The sequence below is a fragment of the Choloepus didactylus genome, chromosome 9 (assembly GCF_015220235.1).
Source record: "Choloepus didactylus isolate mChoDid1 chromosome 9, mChoDid1.pri, whole genome shotgun sequence".
Taxonomy (NCBI): domain Eukaryota; kingdom Metazoa; phylum Chordata; class Mammalia; order Pilosa; family Megalonychidae; genus Choloepus; species Choloepus didactylus.
In genome coordinates, this window is record NC_051315.1 from 93,341,179 (window position 1) to 93,363,056 (window position 21,878).

At 36.7% G+C, this 21,878-nt stretch overlaps 1 protein-coding gene across 3 annotated transcripts; it reads left to right on the forward strand.

The window, feature by feature from the left end:
• The first annotated feature begins 60 nt into the window (after window positions 1-60).
• On the forward strand, window positions 61-21,640 carry STRADB (STE20 related adaptor beta). Of its 3 annotated transcripts, none has more exons than XM_037848807.1 (13): window positions 61-354; window positions 2,611-2,747; window positions 3,403-3,502; window positions 5,296-5,376; window positions 11,387-11,489; window positions 15,268-15,389; window positions 16,337-16,445; window positions 17,263-17,386; window positions 18,650-18,821; window positions 19,122-19,226; window positions 19,376-19,620; window positions 20,291-20,333; window positions 20,817-20,978. In XM_037848807.1, the coding sequence occupies exons 3-13, from the start codon at window positions 3,491-3,493 to the stop codon at window positions 20,835-20,837; spliced, it is 1,137 nt and encodes a 378-aa protein (XP_037704735.1). In that variant the 5' UTR covers window positions 61-354; window positions 2,611-2,747; window positions 3,403-3,490; the 3' UTR covers window positions 20,838-20,978. The 3 variants fall into 3 exon arrangements, with proteins under 3 accessions (XP_037704735.1, XP_037704734.1, XP_037704733.1); XM_037848806.1 differs by having other exon boundaries at window positions 63-354; window positions 19,439-19,620; window positions 20,841-21,640; XM_037848805.1 differs by having other exon boundaries at window positions 65-354; window positions 20,841-21,640.
• The last annotated feature ends 238 nt before the right edge of the window (window positions 21,641-21,878 follow it).

Sequence of the window (21,878 nt, forward strand, 5' to 3'; positions counted from 1 at the left end):
GCGCACGACTGCTGGGAATTGTAGTTTTCTATGCGGCCCGCCCCCTCACCCTCCGGAGTAGTTTCGGGTCCACCTCGCCCCCAAGGTCAGGGCCCCGCCCCCTCGCTTTCCGGCCCTGGGGCGGGAGGCGGGGCCACGACCTGGGGCCGGGTGGGGCGATGCGTGTCCCAGCGGGGTGCCTGTGGCTGGGGCAAAGTTCCAGGCGGACGGCTCCTGGCCCAGTCGCGCAGCCCTCCAATTCCCCGCGGCCCATGTAGCGAGCGGGCCTAGCGCGCTTGCTTCGTCCCTCCGCGGGCGGAACTCCCAGCTCCGCCCGCAGCCTGAGAAGAGTCGCTGGCCGTGGTCGCCGCCAGGGTAAATGAGGGGAGGCAGGGGAAAGGAAGGTCTGGGGGTCTGTCGGGGCGGGAGGGAGCGCGGCTCGATCCGCGCACTGCCCAGGGAAAGTTCGAGACCAGTATTTGCTACCCCGCCTCGAGCCCCAGACGCGAGTCGTGCTTCGCGTGGCGAGTGGCCAAAGCGTCCCGCGCAGCTTCGGTTCTGCAGGAAACCCTGGCCTCCCATTCCCAAGCCCCGCAAGGTGCCTGCGTGCCTGGTGGGCGGTGCCTGCTGGGATGGCCCGGCCAGGTATGCCCGGCGAAGCCGCGGGTGGTGCCCTCTCCTCCCAGCTCTAACCTTTGGCCGCGCTCCAAAGCAGAAGACACCCTCTGACTCCGGCTCCTTATCTCAGGCCACCTTCTGCGAGTTCGCTTCAGAGTTCCCCCAAAGTTGGACTAGGAGAGAACCTTTTACAAAATTAAGTGCTCAAGCTTCGTTTTGTTCCCGGTATTTAAATTCAGCGTGGTGTTTTCCCCTCGGGGGGGGAGGGTTGTTTTGTTAAGTACCTTTTCCTCAAAATTTGATCTGGTTTTGTGACACAGCGTCTACCTAGCATAGTGTCTGACACACAGTAGGCACTCAGTTAATATTTGTAGAAAGGATGAATCACGATACTAAATTTGGAAAATTCTGTCGAGCTATGTGTTGCTATCATTTTTAAGATCTTATGGGTTTCTAAGATCACTTTGAAAATTACAGTAATTTTTAAGCTCAACAAAGAGCCAAGTACTTTTGTGTTCCCTGTAACAGTGACCTTTGTTGGATGTTTAAATGAACTCAAAACCCGACTTCTTTTCAAATAGATGCGCCCTTTGCTCTCCTAAGAAAGTGTTAACCTTTTAGATTAAATCCTGAGGATTAACCATTCCATTATGGAACAAATTAAAATGATTTGTAATAGCTTTCTCATAATTAGCTTTTTAGATACAAGTGCAAAGGACTTGTGAATACAGTTAGAAATATAGGTCTTTTAAGTATGAGGTTTTAAAAAAGAGTTTGTATTCATACCTAGTAGAAAAATATGCAGGAGAAAGATGGCAGCACCCTTTCGTCTCTCCCCTGAGCTTTTTAGAAGGGGCAGCTGCTGCCTTGACCTCAAAATGTCTTGTGAAATTATTCTTTAATACTCTGGAATATCTAAGGCAAAAACCTCTGGGATTAAGCCACCCAAGGGGACAACAGCTTTAGTACTAACAAGCCTCACAGATAGTGTCTGTTTCTTCTTAGTTTTTCTGAAAAATAGGTAGTGCAATGGAGCTTTAAAATTGTTTTTGTTTAAGAAAGAACTTACAAATATGGAGTGAAAAAAGCAGGGTGCAAAACCGTGAGAATCAGAAAATTCAGTTATCATGACATCCCCAAACCTTTCTGCTTGTGGGAAAGTAAGCTACAAAACGGCAGGTCCTGATTGCCTGTGGGTGCCCTAGTGTACAGTGCCTAGCCACTCAGTAGATACTTGTGGAGTGAATACTTGACTGTTACAGATAACAATGTAATTTTTATTGTGTGTATGGTTTCTTCATTTATTTGAATATTTCCTTAGAATAGATTATTAGAAGTGGGAACTTTATTGGGTCAAAAGGTATGAACATTTCCATGGTTATTGAAACACCCCCAACTTGAATCCCAAATAGGCCTTCCCATTTTGCACATTTAGATGAGTATACTTTCTGCACATCCTCTCAAGCACTTATAGTGATTCAATGTTTGGTAGTTATGAGCACTTTCAGATGAAATATATTGTTTAATCACAAACACCTTAGAAAGTTGTCAGGACAGGCATTGCTAACTCCGGTGCCTTAAATTGATGGTAATGAATGGCAGGTGACAAAATACTCATACGCTTTGAGGTTCCTCATCTTCCTTTAGTTTGTAGTGAATATCCTAAATAAATTCACATCTTTCCTCAGCAATAAAATTGGATATTACTACTCTGTGATTAGTGTCTATGGTTTGCACAATATTTTTTTCTTACTCATTTTGCTCATGTATTGACAGATATCTTGATCGAATTTGGGGACTTTAGTAAAATGAAATAATGAAGCATAATTTAAATTAAAGAGATGATAGTGGTTAGGTGTGAGGAAACATAAGGCACCAGCAAATTTAGAACATTGGCACCCTTTTCATTAGGAAATTTCTGGTAACCTCTGGTGGTTCTTTTAGATTTCCATGAATATGAAGAAACTACTATTTTAAATCTTTTTTAAGTCTTTTTTTCTGAATCTTTTGCAGAATCTTCATAAACTATTGAGATTAATACTCTGTTAAAGAAGGTAGAAAGGAGTTATTTGCACGATAATCTGTGCATGTCTTCGATATCTGTCAACAAATTCCAAGAAGAATAGAATTGAGAACTTAAAATCATAAAGGTAAAAAATTTTCTTCCTACAGAAAATATTATTTCCACATGAAAACTGAAAAAATCATGCTTCTCTTTTTTTTTTTACATGATATGGCAACTGGAAAACATTGTTAATACCTACTCTGTTACTAATTCTGATTCTTTTCCAAATTTGCTGGTCAGAATCCCTAGATGGTTAATAAGTAACTAATTGGATCAGGAAGCTTTGGAAGTGCTTGAAGTTTACTTGTAAGAAACCACTGGAAATTCTTGGGGTTTATTTATATCCTTTGTGGAGCCATTTAGGTCAAAAGTAGGTCTAATATTGCTCGTCTACATTGCTTTCACATTTGCCTAGGGTTCTTTAAAAAAGCAGTTCAGAAAAAATGGGAAGGAAAAATGCATTACTGAGTATATTGAGTATACTCAGAATACTGACTATAATGTATATGAAGACTCTGGAGACATTCAGAACCTCTCTGCAGCTTCACTTTGCTCTTCTTTTGTGATGTCAGATGTCTAATAGTGTTTAGTAAATGGAAATGCTCTTCAAAGAATGCAATGCCTCTAATCCTTGTGCCAAGGAATACCTGCCTAAATATTGAGTGGGTTTATAGCAACTCGTTTTTCAAGGAAATTTTATGTAAATCTAAAAATTATTTTGCCTTTGGTTTTTATTGTAGGATATTTCTACATCTTGAAGATAAAACAAAAATCTTCTACTTTGGGATAGATGGATTTTTGTGACTTTCTGTGAACTAAAGCTATTCAATGTCTCTTTTGGTAAGTTCTCATTAACACGGATCTAGTTTTGTGCCATCAGAGTAGTTAGATGTTAGTGTAGAGCTGTTAACAAAAGGCATATTCTGATGGGATATTCTTATGCTCTGAGATTTTGTTTTGACTTGAATGACTTATGAATTGAGAAATGAGTTTTTGAATTTTTATCTCTTTCAAAAAGAGCCTCTTCTATACTTTTCTGGTATACTTATTATTCTATCCCTTTATCCCATACCCACTCTTTCTCATACATATGCTATACCTAGATATGCCTCCCTCATCCAGTTAGTTATATCTTATCCTTTATGTCCTTCAAAAACCTCTTGTATAAATCTAACGAAAGGGAATCAAAGTAACATTAAAAATAAGCCCATCAACTTAACTACCAGATAAGAAAACATATGAATGAATGCACACTATGATGTGTGCATGCCAACTTGTAGATCTATGGAGTCTGCTTTAGATTAAGCGGCCTTGGTACTTTCCTTCTATCTTGTGTAGTTTATAATACAGTATCTGAATAGGGAATTATTATATTAAGGCAGTGCTCTTTTAAAAAGTGATGAGTGCATTTGTATGGTGATTTGTAGTTTACAAATCCTTTCATGTATCTCTTTTGGCCTTCAAAATCATGTGAGATTGTCAGGACAGATGGTGTTATCCTCATTTTGAGATTGGCCTGAGATTGGAGCCAGTGCTCAAACTCATGTCTTTTGATCTCCTCCATCACTTGCAAAATCTGAGAGGCAGGACTGTGAAGTTAGGAGACTGTATGATTAGTTATATGGGAAATATATGATGCATTTACTTTAAATGTTTAAAGTAAAGCTTTACCCCTTAAAGGAGGAGCTTTATATATCTAAAATACACACTGAGGTGAAGTACCTCATTCTCTAAGGCAGGGATCAGCAAACTTTCTGTAAAGGGCCAGATGGTATTGGCATGCCATATGGTTTCTGTCATAGACAATATGTAAATAAATGACCAGAGCTATGTGTCAGTAAACTTTTATTTACAGAAACAGGTGGTGGGTTGGATTTGGTCCATGGGCTGTAGTTTGCCCACCCCTGCTCTTAAGAGGTTACTTAATATTAAAAATTTTATGGTAATTCATAAATTGAACAGGATGTGAAAAGACATTTAGTTCAGTCCTCTCATTTGATAGATGAGGATCCTAAGATTCAGAGGACTGTGTGTTTGCCCAGGGAATCATGACAAACTGTCCACATTTTGGAAAAAGGATGTCTTACTTAAACCATTATTCTATAATTATGGATTTGTGAAAAATAATAAAATATGTTAATTAGTTCAATTTGTTAATAATTTTAATTTTAAATTACATTCTTTCTGCAATGATGAAATATTTTGGAATCCTTTGAATCAAAATATTTACTTTTTTCTTAAATGAGATATTTGTACAACTAAGATAAAGTTGGTATTTTTACTTCTGAGGGATTTCTCCCCCAATAAAAGAAAACCTCAAAGATGATGAAAGGCTTAGAAATTAATACCAGCCATAAAAATGAATTAATATTACGACCTCTAGAGAGGAAAGAACAAAGATCAGAAATAGTGCCAAGTAAAATTAAAGCAGATATGAAGTTTCTGTTCGGCACACCCTGCTACATCTTCCCTTCTGTCCCATGTGGAGTATCTCCATGCACTACGGGGTGCCTGCATGCTGCCCTTTCTCTCTGCTGCCCACCCCAGACACCAGACCTTATTGTATCCACTCACTACCCCTGCTTACCCTGTGATTTAGTCTTCACTTATTTAATGTATTTCTGAATTTCCAGGATTGTTTCTGCACTTCACGAACACGAGTTGAATCACTCAGACCTGAAAGGCAGTCGGATACCAGTATTCATCAATACTTGGTAAGAAAATGGTTGAGTACTATAAATGGTCTTTCTTTGCCTTCTGCAAAACCATTCATTCCTTTGTTCTCCTGTATCTATTTCTCCCTCCATCCCTTCTCCTCCTTCCCTCCCTCTTTCCTTCCTTCCCTCCTTCCTCCCTTCCGTCCGTCCTTCCTTGCTTTCTTTTTCTGAATAGTGTCTTCTTCCTCTACTCTTGCAGTTCTCCAGGGGCCTATGATTGGCCTCTTCTCTTCTGCCTAACTGGCTCTCCCTGAGCACTCTTACCTATTCCTATGGCTTCAGTTGCTCGGATTTCAGATTGTCCTGGAGCAACCCTATTTCCTTTGGGCCATGAGGGGACCCTGCAAGCAAGCAAGACTAATGATTCTCAATTTTTTACCTGCAACTCCAGGCTCTTTTCTGTGTACCAGGAGTGTCTGTGGAATCAAAGGCTCAGTTTAATTTAAACCTTAATCTTCTCTTAAACCTCACCAACCCATTGTAGTCCCTGCTTTGGCTAATGAAAACTCATTTGCTAAGGCATTCCAACTAGAAACTTTAAAGTTAACCTCACTCTGTCTCTGCCCCACATCTAGTTATACACCAAGTCTTATGCGTCTGTATCTGAAATGCCCTTGAGTACATCCCCTCCTTAATATGGCCACTGTTACTACTCAGTCTCATCATCTCTCATCATCTAGTCCGTACTTACAGCCTTCTCCCACCGCTGAGATCCATTTTCAACACTGCTACCAATACAGGTCTGCCTTTGTCACTTTCTAGCTTTAAAACTTCCAGTTACTACAGGATAAAGTCTGGGGCAGGTGGTATATCTCACCACAAGCATGGTTTAAGAACTCTTAATGGTGTAGAATCTGTTTAATTTTTTTAATGCAATTTTATTGAGAAATATTCACACAACAGAGTATACAATCAGTGGCTCACAGTATCATCACATGAATCTAATTTTTGAATTTCATTTCTTGCCATTGGTTCTTAGTATATCCTAATACCTATGCTTGAAATACCTGTCTTACTTTTTTGCCTCCGAAATTCTTTCTCATCCATGAAGAGTTGGCTAATGGAACTTGCTATATTACCGCACAATGATTGATGTATATATCTCTCAGCTATAATGTGTTCCCTGTAAAACTAGGTATTGTTATTCATCTTTATCCCCCCTGAGCAATGCCTGATACAAGGTCATCATTTTTAAAGGAACATGCTTGGGAATAAATATTTCTCCGGAATCTTGTCCTTCCTTAATCTTTACTTTATACTGAAATTTTTACTACAACCTGCCTTGCCATGTATTATTTGCTACAAAATAAAGTAACCCCAGTCAATCCTGTTTATAACTTACCCTGGTCTGTCTTCAGTTGTCTTCATTTTTCCCATTTCACATTTTGTTCAGTAATAAAAGTTATTTAGTACTCTGAAGTCTTCTGGTAACCTGTTCTTTTGTACAACAGGATGTAGTATCCAACTCTAGTTTTCTTTCAAGTATTACCTTTCAGGTTGAGGTAGTGTTCAGAGAATTTAGCATCTCTTGTCATCTCTGTGATATTCCCAAGAGAGGCCTAGAACATGAGAAGCTTGAACCCTTCAAATCTTTAGGTTGGAACTATTTTATATATTAGGGAGCTAAATCTCCCATCTCTATCTGTTGTTGGAGTTAGACGAGAATCTTTAGTAAGGGAAGCAGAACCGTAATCTGACTGAAGTCTCTTGTGCAGAAATAAATTAGAGAATTGGGTAATATAAGTTAACACCAGGCTAGAAGCTGGCACCTGATGAGTAGAGAAGCCTTCCTTGGTGCTTCCTGAGTCATGCTTATAAACACCGTCTGTCATCTTTTTTTTCTTTCTCTTTTTCTTTTTCTTTTTCTTTTCTTTTCTTTTCTTTTTTTTTTTTTTGAGGTAAACTTTTTCTTTTCATCTGTTGTTTTTTGTTTGGGCACCTTATGGTTCCCCATTGACCTGGATCCTAAAGACAGGATTAAATTTTATATTAAAATGTCATATTTGGTGTACAGTCCTGGTTTTCCAAATGATTTGTGTCTCCTATGACTTTGGAAACCCCTCTAAACTGTGGAAAAGCCCATTCCTATAATTAACCTTTACAGAAAAAAGGACTGTGATGTTTGAGTTGAGCTGCTGCTTTTAAATAATGCAATTTTAGCATAGTAGGGATTCCCTGAAGGCCATATAGTCCAGTTTCCAACCCATGCAGGAGTATTCTTTCTCTGTAATATCTCTGACAGTTAGTTGTAGAAATTCAAATAGGAAAAAGAGCTCTGTCGCAGCAAATAGTAATATAGAAAGGTATATCTCACCACAAGTAAAAACCTAGCAGTATCTCTGTAAACACTTTACACAGTGCCATTCACTGCTGGGATTTTTGACTTGGAGTCTGTTCACCAGACTCTTAGAATCAGAAATTGGATCTTGTCAGCAAACCCAGAGTGTATCCTTGCCTCAGCATCAGATTCACATTAACTAAGCATTTTAGACTGATGCATAAACCGACAGTGTCGCAGGAAACAGTGCTCTTACATTGCTTCATCAGTCCATTCTTTAAAGTTCCAGGGAAAATCAAATTCTAATTAGAAGCAATGTAATTTATAATGGGAAACAAATATATTTGGGTACTTGAAATTGGTATCACAGTACTTCTTTTATACATAAGCAGACTGCATGAACATCAAGTCATCCTCTGTTGCTTTGTGAGCATGGAATCAAAGCAAGGGAAGATAAATAAAGTTTAAAGGCATATTTCTGGGGAAGTATGATGGAAATTTCACCACCTAGAAGGTGTTCTTGTCACCGAACTACAGAATGTAAAGTTTGAAAGGTTAGGCTCCTTCTCCATAGGCAGTGTGGATGAGGCCGAAGTTTGCCTCCATGACTGTCCTTTTTCTAACCTTCTGTTTGCTGGTGGTCCCCTCTTCACTATCAGATCCTGAGTATACCTCCCTGTATACCTCAAGTACTGGCAATGGTGGTTGTCTATCCCATCTTCTGTTTGAATATTTCCCTGGGGAGGGCAGGTGGGAGGGGCAGGCAGCTTGATGCTTGATCCACTGTTAGCTGGAACCAGTTAATATGAATTTCTTACACTGAACTGAAATCTGCTCCCTCTAGCTTCTTTCTGGCGATCTCTGTTCTGCCCTCTGAACAATTCTATTTACCTTTTGGCATTAGTCCTTCAGTTACTTGAAAATGGCAACCATATCTATTCTTAATAATTTCTTTTCCAGATTCCCAATTCCTTTGGTGTTGCCAGAACCCTGCCAACATGGTTAGCTTTCTCTGGTCATCACAATTTTGTGACGTCCCTCTTAAATAGTGGTGTCCCAGTCGTCCATGGTGCGCCCAATATTGACTAATCATTTCAGAATACAGCGAGACTTGTCTCCTTCAGTCCAGTCATTATGCTTCTGTAAATGGAACCCAATATTGTGCTTTCATTTAACCAGCAGTATCTTACTATTGACTGAAATCCCAGATCCTTTCCGCATAAATTGCTTATAAAACCAGGTATCCTCAATTTTGTACTTAGGCCTTTGATTTTTTTTTTTTTTTTTTTTAACTTAAAAGAATTTAAAATTATCCTGGTAAAATTTTACTGATCTGATTCCAATTTTTAAGCTGGTCAAGATGAATTTGAATCCTGATTTATTCTTTTAGTAATCAACTCTACTTAATCCACATTTTTAAAGCAGTCCTTTTGTATCTTCATGTAGTCATTTTAAAAAGTTTAAAAGGACAAGGACCCTGACATGATTTTTGCTTTCTAATTCTCTAAGTAGACATCCCATCAAAGAGACGTGAGGTTAGTTTGGCATGACTTGCTCTCAGTAAACCTGTTTTATGTGGTTACCATGTTGTTTCCTTAAATGCCCATAATTCATCTGTTTAATAATTTGAGCTCTGACTTTATCAGGCAGCAGTATCAAGTTTTTGCCTCTTCTTAGTTTCCTCCTTTTTTGAACATTGGGGCAGTATCTCACCATTTCCATTCTGGTTTCTTATCTTAGTCCCACCGCATCTGCAAACTTAGTATCCTATATATAGTTATTTGCCCTTGGCCTGGAGATTTGAACCTTTTAAAACAACCTGTTTTGGGCTTCAGCTTCTTATTTACTTCATATATGCCTCTTCTACTTTGAAGAAGACTGTTCCCCTAATGGAGCAGATGGAAGCAAAATAGACATTTTATTAGCTCTGCTTTCAGTCCATCACTTGGTAATGTAATGACATTTTTCCAAGCAGTGAACTGTAAACCTCAGTTCTTTATGTGCTCTAGCCTTCCTCACAGTCTTACAGGGTGATACCACTTTTAAATTAAAAAAAAATTTTATGTGCTCTTCTTTCTTTCTCTTATATGCATTCTTTAAATTTGAGTTTATCTAAAGTCTACCTTTTCTAAAGAAACTAATTTGATTAATTTAGATTTCTCTTCTTCATTGGGATTTTTTCAATTGTATAGAATCTCTTTTTACAGTTTTTCATCCCTCTTGAACAATATTCACCTTTAGGGTCTTTAGCCATGATCTCATAATTATAATTTTTTCTGCTGTCTTAAAACTTTAGAAAGTTCAGAAATGAAAACCACAATACTGTGTGATGGTAGCACAGTACTGTAAGTGTAATTAACAAAGTGGAGCGTGAGTATTGTGGAAAGAGGAAGGCTCGAGTCCTGTATGTCACCAGAAGGAAAGCTAAAGTATAAAAACTGGGATGGTATAATTTAGTGAAACCCAGAGTGGACAATGATGGTAGTTAATTATATAAACATAAGAGAATTCTTACATGAACTAGAACAAATAAACATCACCATTGCAAGCTGTTAATAACGGTATTATATGGGAAAAAATACAATTAATGTAAACTGATGTCTATATGTTAACAGTAACATTGTAATATCCTTTCATTAATTGTAACAAAGGCACTATACCAAAGCTAAATGTCAATAATAAGGGTACGTTAAGGATGTGGGATTTTTTTCCTTCAGAAAAAAGTGGTGAATACATAACTATGTGACTATACCAAGAACCATTCATTCAACACTTAGGATGGATTGTATGGTGTATGAATAAAGCATTTAAAAATAACAATTTAAAAAAAGATGAAAAAAGAATTAAAAAAATTAAGACTTTGGGGAATATGTAATCCTTCCTTTACTGTTTCAAATGCCGTCTCTTTTTCCTGATTAAAAAGGACCAAGCATGTGAAAAGTAGTCAGCGCAATTCCCATCACATAATAATGTCATTTCTTTCCTTTGTTCTTCTCCCCACCTTGAGGCAGTAATGAGACTTTTGCCACCTGCTGGTGCCTGCAGAGTCTCCTCAGTGTCCTTCAGGGTGGTGGTGACTTCGGGAGATCTTCATGGCTATCATATGACACTAGTGGTAGGCTTCTTCTGTCTCCTGCCTGCCTGTTATTTCACTGCCACTGTAATCTTGAGATTTTTAACCTTTAAAAAATTTTTTTCTTTCTGACCTTGCTTCTCATTTATTTCACCTTATGAAACATTTCTTCAGCAATTCTAATAAGTGTGGGGGCTTTTAATGCCTCTGCCGGTAGAATAGGCACCTTGCACATGCGTATAGCTGTCCACCACTTGAAACAAGAGCACAGGCATAGAATATTCCTCATGGGTCCCTGCTCTTCTCTTGATATGTTTATTAGATACCCTGAAGATTCCACAGCCATTCTTAGCTCCTTCTAAAAATGTTTATTGGAAATCACACTAGGACTTATTTGTCACTCCCTGTAAATCTGCTTTTCCTGCTCTCTCCTCATTTAAAGATTGGTAGCTTTCTAACTAACATCAGGTATTAGCAATTAGTGAACTCCTTTTAGTTCTTAAAACAGTCTCTTAAGCAACCTTTTAATGCCTTCCTAATGAGCACCTGTGTGTTTGAAAGTACAATATCCAAATTGTATTTTGGAGTGTAGGGACCAATTAGGGGAACCAAAAATGTTTATAACTAATTTTTTTTCAACTCTAAAAAAAATGCAGGTTGATGAGCCAACCCTTTCCTGGTTTCCTCCTCCTCCTACTAGAGCCAGTGATGTGATATGTTCCACCAATGTTTCTCACTATGAACTTCAAGCGGAAATAGGTAACAGTCCTGGATATCAAATAACTGACTCTTCATTGTTAGAAGTTGATGAGAAATAGGTCATTTTTTAGGCAAGTCTTTTTCTGTTGTCACTTATGGCATAAAACTAGTTGTCAGTTGTGTCCATCAAATACACCTGTTAATTGTTTATCTATCCTAAAATAATGGCCCAGATATTTTTCAAGAATACTGTCTAGAATTTTTATTTTTCCACTGCAAAACTTTTACAGGAAGAAGACACTAAATAATTGAGCTAGTCATTCTGTGTGTTTTTACTGTGAGAAGATTCTAATTTTATGGGTATAATTTATACTTAGTATGAATTAAAGTCAAATCACCTTCTTTTCAGTCACCATCCTTTAACCACATTAGTTTCTTTTTAATTTAAAATCCTACCTAAAATCCTATTTGTAGTAGAAATCTTTTTCAGTTAAGTTTGAAACAGGATGATTATTGTTTAAAGCTTTATATATGTGACTCATTTGCTCTGAATATTCAGCAGCAATCTATTAAATACTGTAAACCATTTACTGTGTTAGGTGTTAGGGATATAAAGCCATGTAGAAATACTTGCGGAGTTCACATCTTCTGGGAGGAGGAACACTGCTTTGTTTTGCACTAGAAGGTATTATAGTAGAGGTGTGTGCTAAGTGTTACGGGAACAGTAAAGATAGAACATCTAATTAACCGTGTCTGGGAGTCAAGAAAGTTGGCAAAAAGGGGCTGGATCATGATGAATGTAGAAAAGTTTGTCAGGTGTTCTTGTCAAGGTTAACAAACTGAAAAGGAATTTTTTGAACCTTATTACTAACTCACAGAATTATTGACTAGAGAAATAGACTTGGAAGAAACCAAGAGACGCTGAGTGATTAGAAGCACAGCCAGGGCCATCCCACAGGAACAGCCTAGTGAGGGAACTACCTAGCATGTCTTTCTCCCACCAGGCATTGACTCCACTGCAGTGAGTTCTGACTGCTCTGCTCCATTATGGCATGCACTCCTTCCCCTAGTTGTCAAGCTCAGGTCACATGCCAGGGTGAGGGAGACCAAGGGAGAACAAGGATCTGGCCTTTTCTAAAATACCATGGGATGGTAAATTCTCCAACTTTAGTAAGGAGGTTCAGATGGCGTGAGTCCAAAAGAGGTAATAAATGTTTACTTCAATAAATGACTGAGGAAGGATGGTTGTAGGGGAAGTACTATATAGTTTCTCTGTGACTACAGATGGGAACAGAGAGTAGGCAGTGGTAGGATTTAAATCTGGAAAGGCAGGTTTGAAACATATTGTGAAGGATTCCATCTAATATATTTAGAAAGTCATATTTTCTCTGTCAGCCTCACAACTTAGCCACATCATTACTCAAAGTTTGATTTAAGGCAGAAGTTTGGAATTTATCCTCTCATTGCTAGAAAGATATCTTGGAATAGTGATGATAACCTGGTAATAATAGCAACAAATAGGATTATACTGAAAGTTTTATATCTATTTTTTCGTTTAATCCTTTTACCACCCCGTTTTGCAGATGAGAAAACTGAGGCTCTGAGATTTTAAGTAACAGTGCTACAGCTAGCAGTGATTTGAAACTAGACCTTTCTTAATTGCAGAATCTAAATTCTCATCTGCTACACTGTAGTACTTTCCTTTTGATAAAACGCCTGATTTTAGAATGATGACCCTGACAGCAACCTGAAAAAAAAAGTAGATCAGTGATTTACGACTAGAAATATCACTTGCATTACTTGGGTCTTTTTTAAAAATTGTAATGCCCCGACCCTATCACAGATCTATTGAATCAGAATTTCTGGGGAATGGGACCTGGGCAAAGCCATTTTGAAACCGTTTTCTCGGTGATTCTGATGTATACCCTGGTTAAGCATGCCAGGTGTACAGTGAGGAAGTCATTGCATTTGGCCAGGGAGAGAGTACAACACTTGAACTAAGGCAGTGATGCTGGCATTGGGGCAGCGGGTATGAATTTGAGATTAGTTTCATTTCAAAGATAAAAAACAATGGAATTTGGTGACTCTGGAGAGGGGAAGGCAACTGGACATTTATTGGGTGCTTATTAATAGGGACCACTCCAGAATAGGTGTTTTGATTTAAAAAAAAACTGACAGTATCAAATGTTGGTGAATATGTTGGGCAACTGCAACTCTGACACATTGCTTGTCAGAATGCAAAGTGGTTTGGCCACTTTGGAAAACAGTTTGGCCATTTCTTTTAAAGTTAAACAGATATGTACCATATGACCCAGTAATCCGACTCTTTGGTATTTGCCAAAGACAAATAAAAGTATCTGTCTATGACTTCCTGGGGGTGAGTCTCCCTGGCGATGTGGGACATGACTCCCAGGAATTAGCCTGGCCCTGGCATCGTGGTATTAAGAATGCCTTCTTAACCAAAAGGGGGAAGAGAAATGTAACAAAATAAGGTTTCAGTGGCTAAGAGATTTCAAACAGGGTCAAGAGGCTATCCTGGAGGCTACTCTTTATGCAAGCTACAGCTAGATAGTACAGATTGCCACAGTATGCCAAGCCCAAACCAACAGTATTCCTGAAAATCCTAAAGAATACCCAGGTCTCTATCTGAGACTTTATAAAAGCTTCACTCACTAAGTTTTATTTTTCAGAAACTTAAAACCTCTAGATTGTTCCTAAGCCAGATAAGTCCTAAAACCCAGAGGCACCAGTCTCTTCACGAACATCAACCAGCTGCATCCCTCTTCCCCATAATGTCAACACCTGTTTTCAATGTGAACAAGTTAGGGTGGTCATTGCCTAGATATCCTTGAAGATTGAGACAGTGTTCAAATGAAAGGGAGGAGTAGCAACAGACAAGATAGGATTTAACAAGGGATTATGACTACTCAATTATTATATAGAACAGCTAGAAGGAAATAACTGAAATTGTGGAACTGTAACCCATAACATTTTGAAATTTGCTCTGTAACTACTTGTTAAACCATAGTTTGAAAGTTATCACTTTTCTGTATTTATATTTCACAATAAAAAATGTTTAAATAAAAAAATATTTATTTGTATTATATATGTCTACATAAAGACCTCTATGGGAATGTTTATGATGGCTTTATTGATAGTCACCAAAAGCTGGAAACAGCCCAAATGTTCATCAACTAGTGAACGATAAATTGTGATATATCTATACAATGGATTACTACTCAGTAATAAAAATAAACTAAATCAAATCTCAAAATCATTTTACTAAGTGAAAGGAGCCAGACATAAAAGGCTACATTCTTTATCTTTCCATTTATATGACAAAGGCAAATTCAAGGGACAAAAATCAGATTAGTGATTGCCAGGGACTGGAAGTCAAGGTAGGGGGTTGCTGAATAGCATTCCATTGTTTGAATACATCAAAATTTGTTTGTCAGTCCACAATTTTAGTCATTATAATAGGTTTGTAGTTTTATCTAGTGGTTTTAATCTGCTTTTCTCTGTATTTAGCAACTTTTCATGTGTTTATTAGCCATTTCTGTATCTTTTTTTGTGGATTGTCTATTCAGTCTTGTGTCTATTTTTAAAATCGGATTGTTTGTCTTCTTATTATAGAGTTGTAAGAGTTCTTTCTATATTCTGGATAGAAATTTTTTGTTAGATACAGGTATTGTGAATACTTTCTGTCAATAAGCAGCTTTTCATTTCATTTTCTTAACGGTGTTTTTTGAGGAGCTGCTGTTTTTAATTCTGATTAACTCCAAATTACCTTTTTTTCTTTTTTTATGGCTGCTAATGTGAGTTTTATATCTGATTACAGGAAGAGGATTTGAGAACTTGACTTCTGTCTACCTTGCACGGCATACTCCTACAGGAACACTGGTGACTATAAAAATTACAAACCTGGAAAACTGCACTGAAGAACGCCTGAAAGCTTTACAGGTAACAGTATGGAAGAAAAATAAAGATCTATTTAGTGTAACCTCTACTTGAGAAGATTACATCTGTAAGAATTCTTTTTTTTTCCAAATTAAGATTTCTTCTTCCTAATTAACATGTAGTTACAGAATTTGAAAGAACACTTGGAAGCCAGATCTATTGCATGAAAGAATAAATGTATTCAAATGTTGGTAAATACTATTAATTCCCTCAAATTAATATTATATTTATATTCAAAATGCTTGTCTAGATATTTAGAATACTGCTAATCAGACCAATCAAATATGGTCATATAGGGAAAAATAGAAAAACAAAAGCAGATATTTTCCTTTTCATCCAGTTAAGCTAAGTTAATTTCTGAATCAATCAATTTTACCAGAATTGCATTTCAGGCATATTATAAGACCATTTTCAGTGTCACTAATCCTTTTTGATATAAAGAAGAAAGGATATTGTTTTGCTATTTCCCAATTTTGTAAATATTTATATGTGCACATGTATATATGCACACAGACACACACACAAAGACTGGAGGAAACTATATTGAGATGTTAACAGTGGTTCTGTCTGTGGTGTGGTATTAGAGGTGACTTTTATCTTTGTATTTTTATGCATTTTAAAATTTTCCTATAAAAAGAAAATTGTATAGTTATTAAGAATTTGGCCTCTGCAGTCAGGTTGTCTGCACACCCAACCCTCTTCTACTTCTCTTATTGGTACATGCTCTTGAACACATTTTCTAACTTATTTCCAGGTTACCCCTTCTGCAAAATGGAAATAATAATATCACATACTTCATGTAGTAGTTGTGAGGCTTAAAGAGATATAACCATTAAAAGAACAGTGCTTCATTATTCCGTTTGAGTATTAGCCCCCACTACTGCTAACTCCATCATAAGAAACAAAAAGGATTGTTTTTAAATGTCTTGTCTCTTGTGTATCTATCCTAGAAAGCAGTGATTCTATCCCACTTTTTCCGGCACCCCAATATAACAACTTATTGGACAGTTTTCACTGTTGGCAGCTGGCTTTGGGTTATTTCTCCATTTATGGCCTATGGTAAGAAAACTGTTTTTAGATAAAATAACTCATTGTTTGGCCTGTGTGCTATAATTATAAGGATGAGTGGGGTTTTAAGTTTATGATTCACACTTTTAATACATAAATCTAAGGGCCGATTCTGGATTTTCTGATATGTTTCTATTTCTGGTTCATGTTGAATTTTAGTCTTTAGTAAAAAGTAAAATGGGTATGTTGATCAATGAAACCACAGCTGCTTCTCCAGGCATTCCGTGTCTTTGCACAAGCTGTCTCTACTCCCTTCGGTTTCCTTCCTCTCTTTCAGCGCAAGGTAGTTTTTTTCCTGTGTGCGCCATCCCTGTCTCTGTTTCATTGCACTATAAACTTACTTCACTGTGCTTTAAACATCTGCGTGTGCCTGTCTCCCTCACAGAGGGACTTGAGCCTCGTGAGGGCAGAGATCAAGTGTGTAATTTTCATTTTAGTGTCTCAGTCTTTTACATAGTACCTTGCACAAAGTAGTGTCCAATGAATGTGTTGAATGAATAAATGAATGGATTCTAGAGCTCTGATTTTTAAGACAGCTTTTGTGAATTGCTTCTGGATTAAAAAAATTTACACACACTGTGTATCTTTTTTTCAATAATATAGAAAAATTGATAATCCTCTTTCCTAATCTCTAAGGTATCATTAGTCTTTTTAAAGATTCTTGAAGGAAAATTATCTTTATATAGGAAAGTGGTTAGACTCCACAAAGTAACTTGTGTGTGTTTATGGTTGAAAAGAACCTTTAAAACATATCTGGAAGCAAAATCACTTTCAATGTTCATCTGAAGATTTGAGAGCTTTCTTTCAGGTTCAGCAAATCAACTCTTGAGGACTTACTTTCCTGAAGGAATGAGTGAAACTTTAATAAGAAACATTCTTTTTGGAGCAGTGAGAGGGTTGAACTATCTGCACCAAAATGGCTGTATTCACAGGTATTTGCTTATTTGGGTTTTACAAAATAAAAGGATTTTGAAAAAAATCTTTTAGGGAGCTTTTAGGAATGAGCAGTTGAGTGTTAGAAAGGAGGGATACAGAACTTGTAAATGAAGATTGAGAGAGGAAGGAGCCAGTAGATGCAGTGGATGCTTACGTTTTATGTTCATTCACCAAAAATGTTCAGAGCTCCTCGTCTAGGCCAAACACTGTACTAGGTGTGGGGTGGAGTGCCTGCCCTTATGGAACTTACACTCTCATTCTGATGAGGGATATAATAACCTTTCCTCTCAGGATATAAACTGCAGGGAATGGGATCCTAATAGTTAGCTGATATTTTTCTTCAGCAAATAAAAAGTTCTGTAATTGCTTCTCAGCTTTATGTCATATTTGTATGTACAAATAGCAATTAAACCTTTCTTTGATTTCTTAAATATTTGCAGCACCTTTAGATTAGCATACTAAAAATATCAATTCTTGTGTTACCAAACTGTAGTTCCAGAAGTAATTGGCTAAATGCTAAAAACAGTGCTGTTCTAAGAGATACTGGGGCTTTGTTTTGCTTTTTTAATTAAGTTATTTTAAAATAAGCTTGTTTTCTTATTGTTTGTTTCAGTCTCCTTGATGCTTTTTGTCTCAATATTTGTTGTTTTGTCATCAGCATTCTGGTTAACTGAGGATTTCTAACAGACTAATTAACTGAGGTTTTATTATACTTTAACAGATTATTGGCCATCCAAGTTCAGTTGGATGGAAAAAAAAACCTCATAATGTATTTGACAATTAAGGAAAATTTTTGTGTAAGACATCTTTATAAACGATGCTATACGATGAGAGGCTGTCTTATTGGACAATATTGCATTTAACCTTAAATTATGACTGCGCACTTCAGATATTAACATTGATTTTTTTAGACTTCTCCTTAGGTGTTTGTATTAGCATCCTAAAATAGTGAAATTAATAGTTTGATTCTGTTCCTCGTTTAAAAAAAATCAATTTCAATCACATAGCTTTCAGTTATATTTTCCCTGTTCTAATGTTGTCTTAAATAGCTGAAAGAATTCCTTAATTCCCTGAACATTTCATTTATATGTGTGTATGTGTATGTATGTATATTATGTATGTATACACATATAGCAGTGTGCTATTTTATAAAGGGCATTTAATTTCCAAGAGAATACATGGATTTGTTCTGACCAGATTTTTGTTCTTTCTTCATTGGCCAATTTCCTAGTATTTAGGATTTTTTCTTTTTGTTCTAGGAGTATTAAAGCCAGCCATATCCTCATTTCTGGTGATGGCCTAGTGACCCTTTCTGGCCTGTCCCATCTGCATAGTTTGATTAAGCACGGACAGAGGCATAGGGCTGTGTTTGATTTCCCACAGTTCAGCACATCAGTGCAGCCGTGGCTGAGTCCAGAACTCCTGAGACAGGTCAGATGTGGCCGTTGCATTGGGTTCTCTGTGCGTCTCAAGTGTCTTCTCAGTTGGACGAAAGGAAAGTCGTGCCCTTACATTTAGATTGGTGAATGACCTACTACAAGACATGTTTCTCTTTCTTTTCAAAAGTATCATGATAGGAATTTAAAAATTCCTATCATATAATAGATGTCTTCATTTTTCACTTAAGAGATTTTTTTCCATTATTGCTCACCTTTATCAAAAGAGCAAATGTATGTAACTTTGTATTAAAACTATTTATTCTAAAGGACTTCAGATTGTGTTCTTCTGCAGGATTTACATGGATATAATGTGAAGTCAGATATTTACAGTGTTGGGATTACAGCCTGTGAATTAGCCAGTGGGCAAGTACCTTTCCAGGACATGCACAGGACTCAGGTAAATGGAAATAAAATCCCTGAATCACCTTTCTTTCATAAGGTTGCTTACATCCAGATAATTTCTGTTAGACCCATAGGATCCTTGTTGTTGTTGTTGTTTTAACATTTTGTCTGGAAAAGGTTGAAGGGAATTTTTCTTTTTTCTAGATGCTGTTACAGAAACTGAAAGGTCCTCCTTATAGCCCATTGAATATCAGAATTTTTCCTCAGTCAGATTCCAGAATGAAAAATTCCCGATCAGGTGTAGACTCTGGGATTGGAGAAAGTGTACTTGTGTCCAGTGGAACGTGCACAGTAAATAGTGACAGACTGCAAACGCCATCCTCAAAAACTTTCTCTCCTGCCTTCTTCAGTTTAGTGCAACTCTGTTTGCAACAAGACCCTGAGAAAAGGTAATATTGGTCACCTCTAAGTAACACAAAACATATGTGTTTTATATTTTATATAGAAGCTTTGTGACTTGCCCTTCCAAATTAATTCAATTTTTTGATCAATATTTTGATCAAAAAATTAGTCTAAACTAGAAAATATCAATTCAAAAAACAAGTAGAGGCATTGAGGAAACAAAGAACACTGGATTCGAAGTGAGAAGATTTGGACTCCAGTCTCAGCTGTCCCGTTTATTAGCCAAGTCACCTTGTAAAAAGTCAGTTACTCTTTCTGGATCTAGTATAGGATTATTAAATTTATACTAAAATATTTTGGAGACTTCTGAGCAGTATAAAATTGCAAGTTGCTGCTATGATAATAATAAAAATTATCATAAGTAGTATTGAAAACAAATCTCTCTTTAGCCCCTTAGTGCCTAGCATAGTTCCTTATTAATAGTAAATTCCCAATAAATGCTTGAGTATGGATCAGTTGAAGGATACCATTAAAATTAATTCTTCCCATTAGTCATGGTTGAAGCTAAGAAGTGGGCTTCCTAACATTTATTCTGTTTCCTTTTAATTTAGTGTTGGGCTTTATAACTCTAAAATTTAATTTCTAATATATTTTTACACTTAAAATCTGCATTCTAATAAATTCTTTACTTTTTTGTAACTTTTAAAAATATTTCAGGCCATCAGCAAGCAGTTTATTGTCCCATGTATTCTTCAAAAAGGTGAGCTGATCTGTCTTCTGTTGTCTAGATGTTTTTAAATACTATTTTTAAAATCCACATCATTTTATTGGCTTACTAATTACCAAGATTCTTAATAATAACTTTCTTACAAAATAAAGTTAAAAACAAGAAACCTTTTTTGGTTATTCAATTATAGATTTTCTAAAATATTTTCATTGTGTATAACAAAATGAGTAAAAACAACTGGAATATTATCATATGGTACTATATCCTTATTTTATATTTTGATTAATTTTAGAGAAATTTGAATTTTCTATATTGGCCTGAAATGAATGATAAAGGAGCAAAATAAATCTGTTAAAAATCGGTTTGATTCTTACCTCTTTCCATTTTTCAGAAGACCAGAATCAAAGGCATTTTTAGTGAGAATACCTAAAAAAAAAATTTAAAACTTTTAACATGATTTATTTTAAAGTTATTTATTGCTAACAAAACTAATATATTGAATTTATATACCAACAGCCTTATTTTGAGTTTCTTTAACAGATGAAAGAGCAAAGCCAGGATTCAATACTTTCACTGTTGCCTCCTGCTTACAACAAGCCATCAATAGCAGTGCCTCCAGTGTTACCTTGGACTGAGCCAGAATGTGCCTTTCCTGATGAAAAAGACTCAAACTGGAAATTCTAGAGCTGCCAAATCATTTTATGTCCTACATACTTGACACTTTCTCCCTGCTGCTTTTTCTTCTGTATTACTAGGTACAAATACCAGAATTATACTTGAAAATACAGTTGGCACACTGGAGAATCTATCATTTTAAACCACTTTGTTCAAAGGGGTATGCTTATAGCCCCCTCATTTATCTCAGAGTGCTATCATAACTCCAGGGAAACTTCAGAATTATTAATCTAGCATCTAGCTACAAATTTAGTGTCCTCTGTTCTTGAATTTTTTCTGTAAGCTGTGACTAACTCCTTTCTTGATCTCTCAGTATAGTTTTTGAGCCAGTTATTTTCTTCAGCATTTTGCTGCCCTTGGTGGATTGAGCCCTCAGAGAGCGTATTTTTTTTTTCCCCGAGATCCTGTGGTCTTTTTGATCAGCTATTGTTAAATCGATAGGCTAAGTTTATTCTGGCACTTTTTGGTACAAGGGAAAATGTTTATACTTTCCTATTTTCTACTGTTGGTACTTATGGTAACATCAAACTGAGCCTCAGTCAGATTAAATGATTCACTTGAAATACATAGAGAAGTTGTGATTGGCTTTTTTAACTACTTATATAAATTATCAATCAGAAATTAATGCACCTTGTGGGAGCTTAATAAAGATTTATTGAATTGTGTTTATGCTTTTACTTATTTGCCTTGTGTGATTTGACAGAACTACAACATAGATCCTAATTGTTTTGCTGAGAAAAGCCTTTTTTCAAACACATAGACCCATTTATATAACCTAGTGAATTTGAGACACTTGGTATCTGATTTAATGGAGGCAGAGGGTTCTGGCCCTTTATGCGATTATTTTTGCTCCTGTAGGGGATACACTATATCCCCAATATATCCCCTACATAGGACATAGAG

Bases quoted from the DNA above. Each gene is read 5' to 3' on its own strand.
- STRADB (XM_037848805.1), top strand. The intron at 16,446-17,262 runs GTAAGAAAACTG...GCTTTCTTTCAG, and splicing joins TTCTCCATTTATGGCCTATG to GTTCAGCAAATCAACTCTTG. The intron at 17,387-18,649 runs GTATTTGCTTAT...TTTTTGTTCTAG, and splicing joins CAAAATGGCTGTATTCACAG to GAGTATTAAAGCCAGCCATA.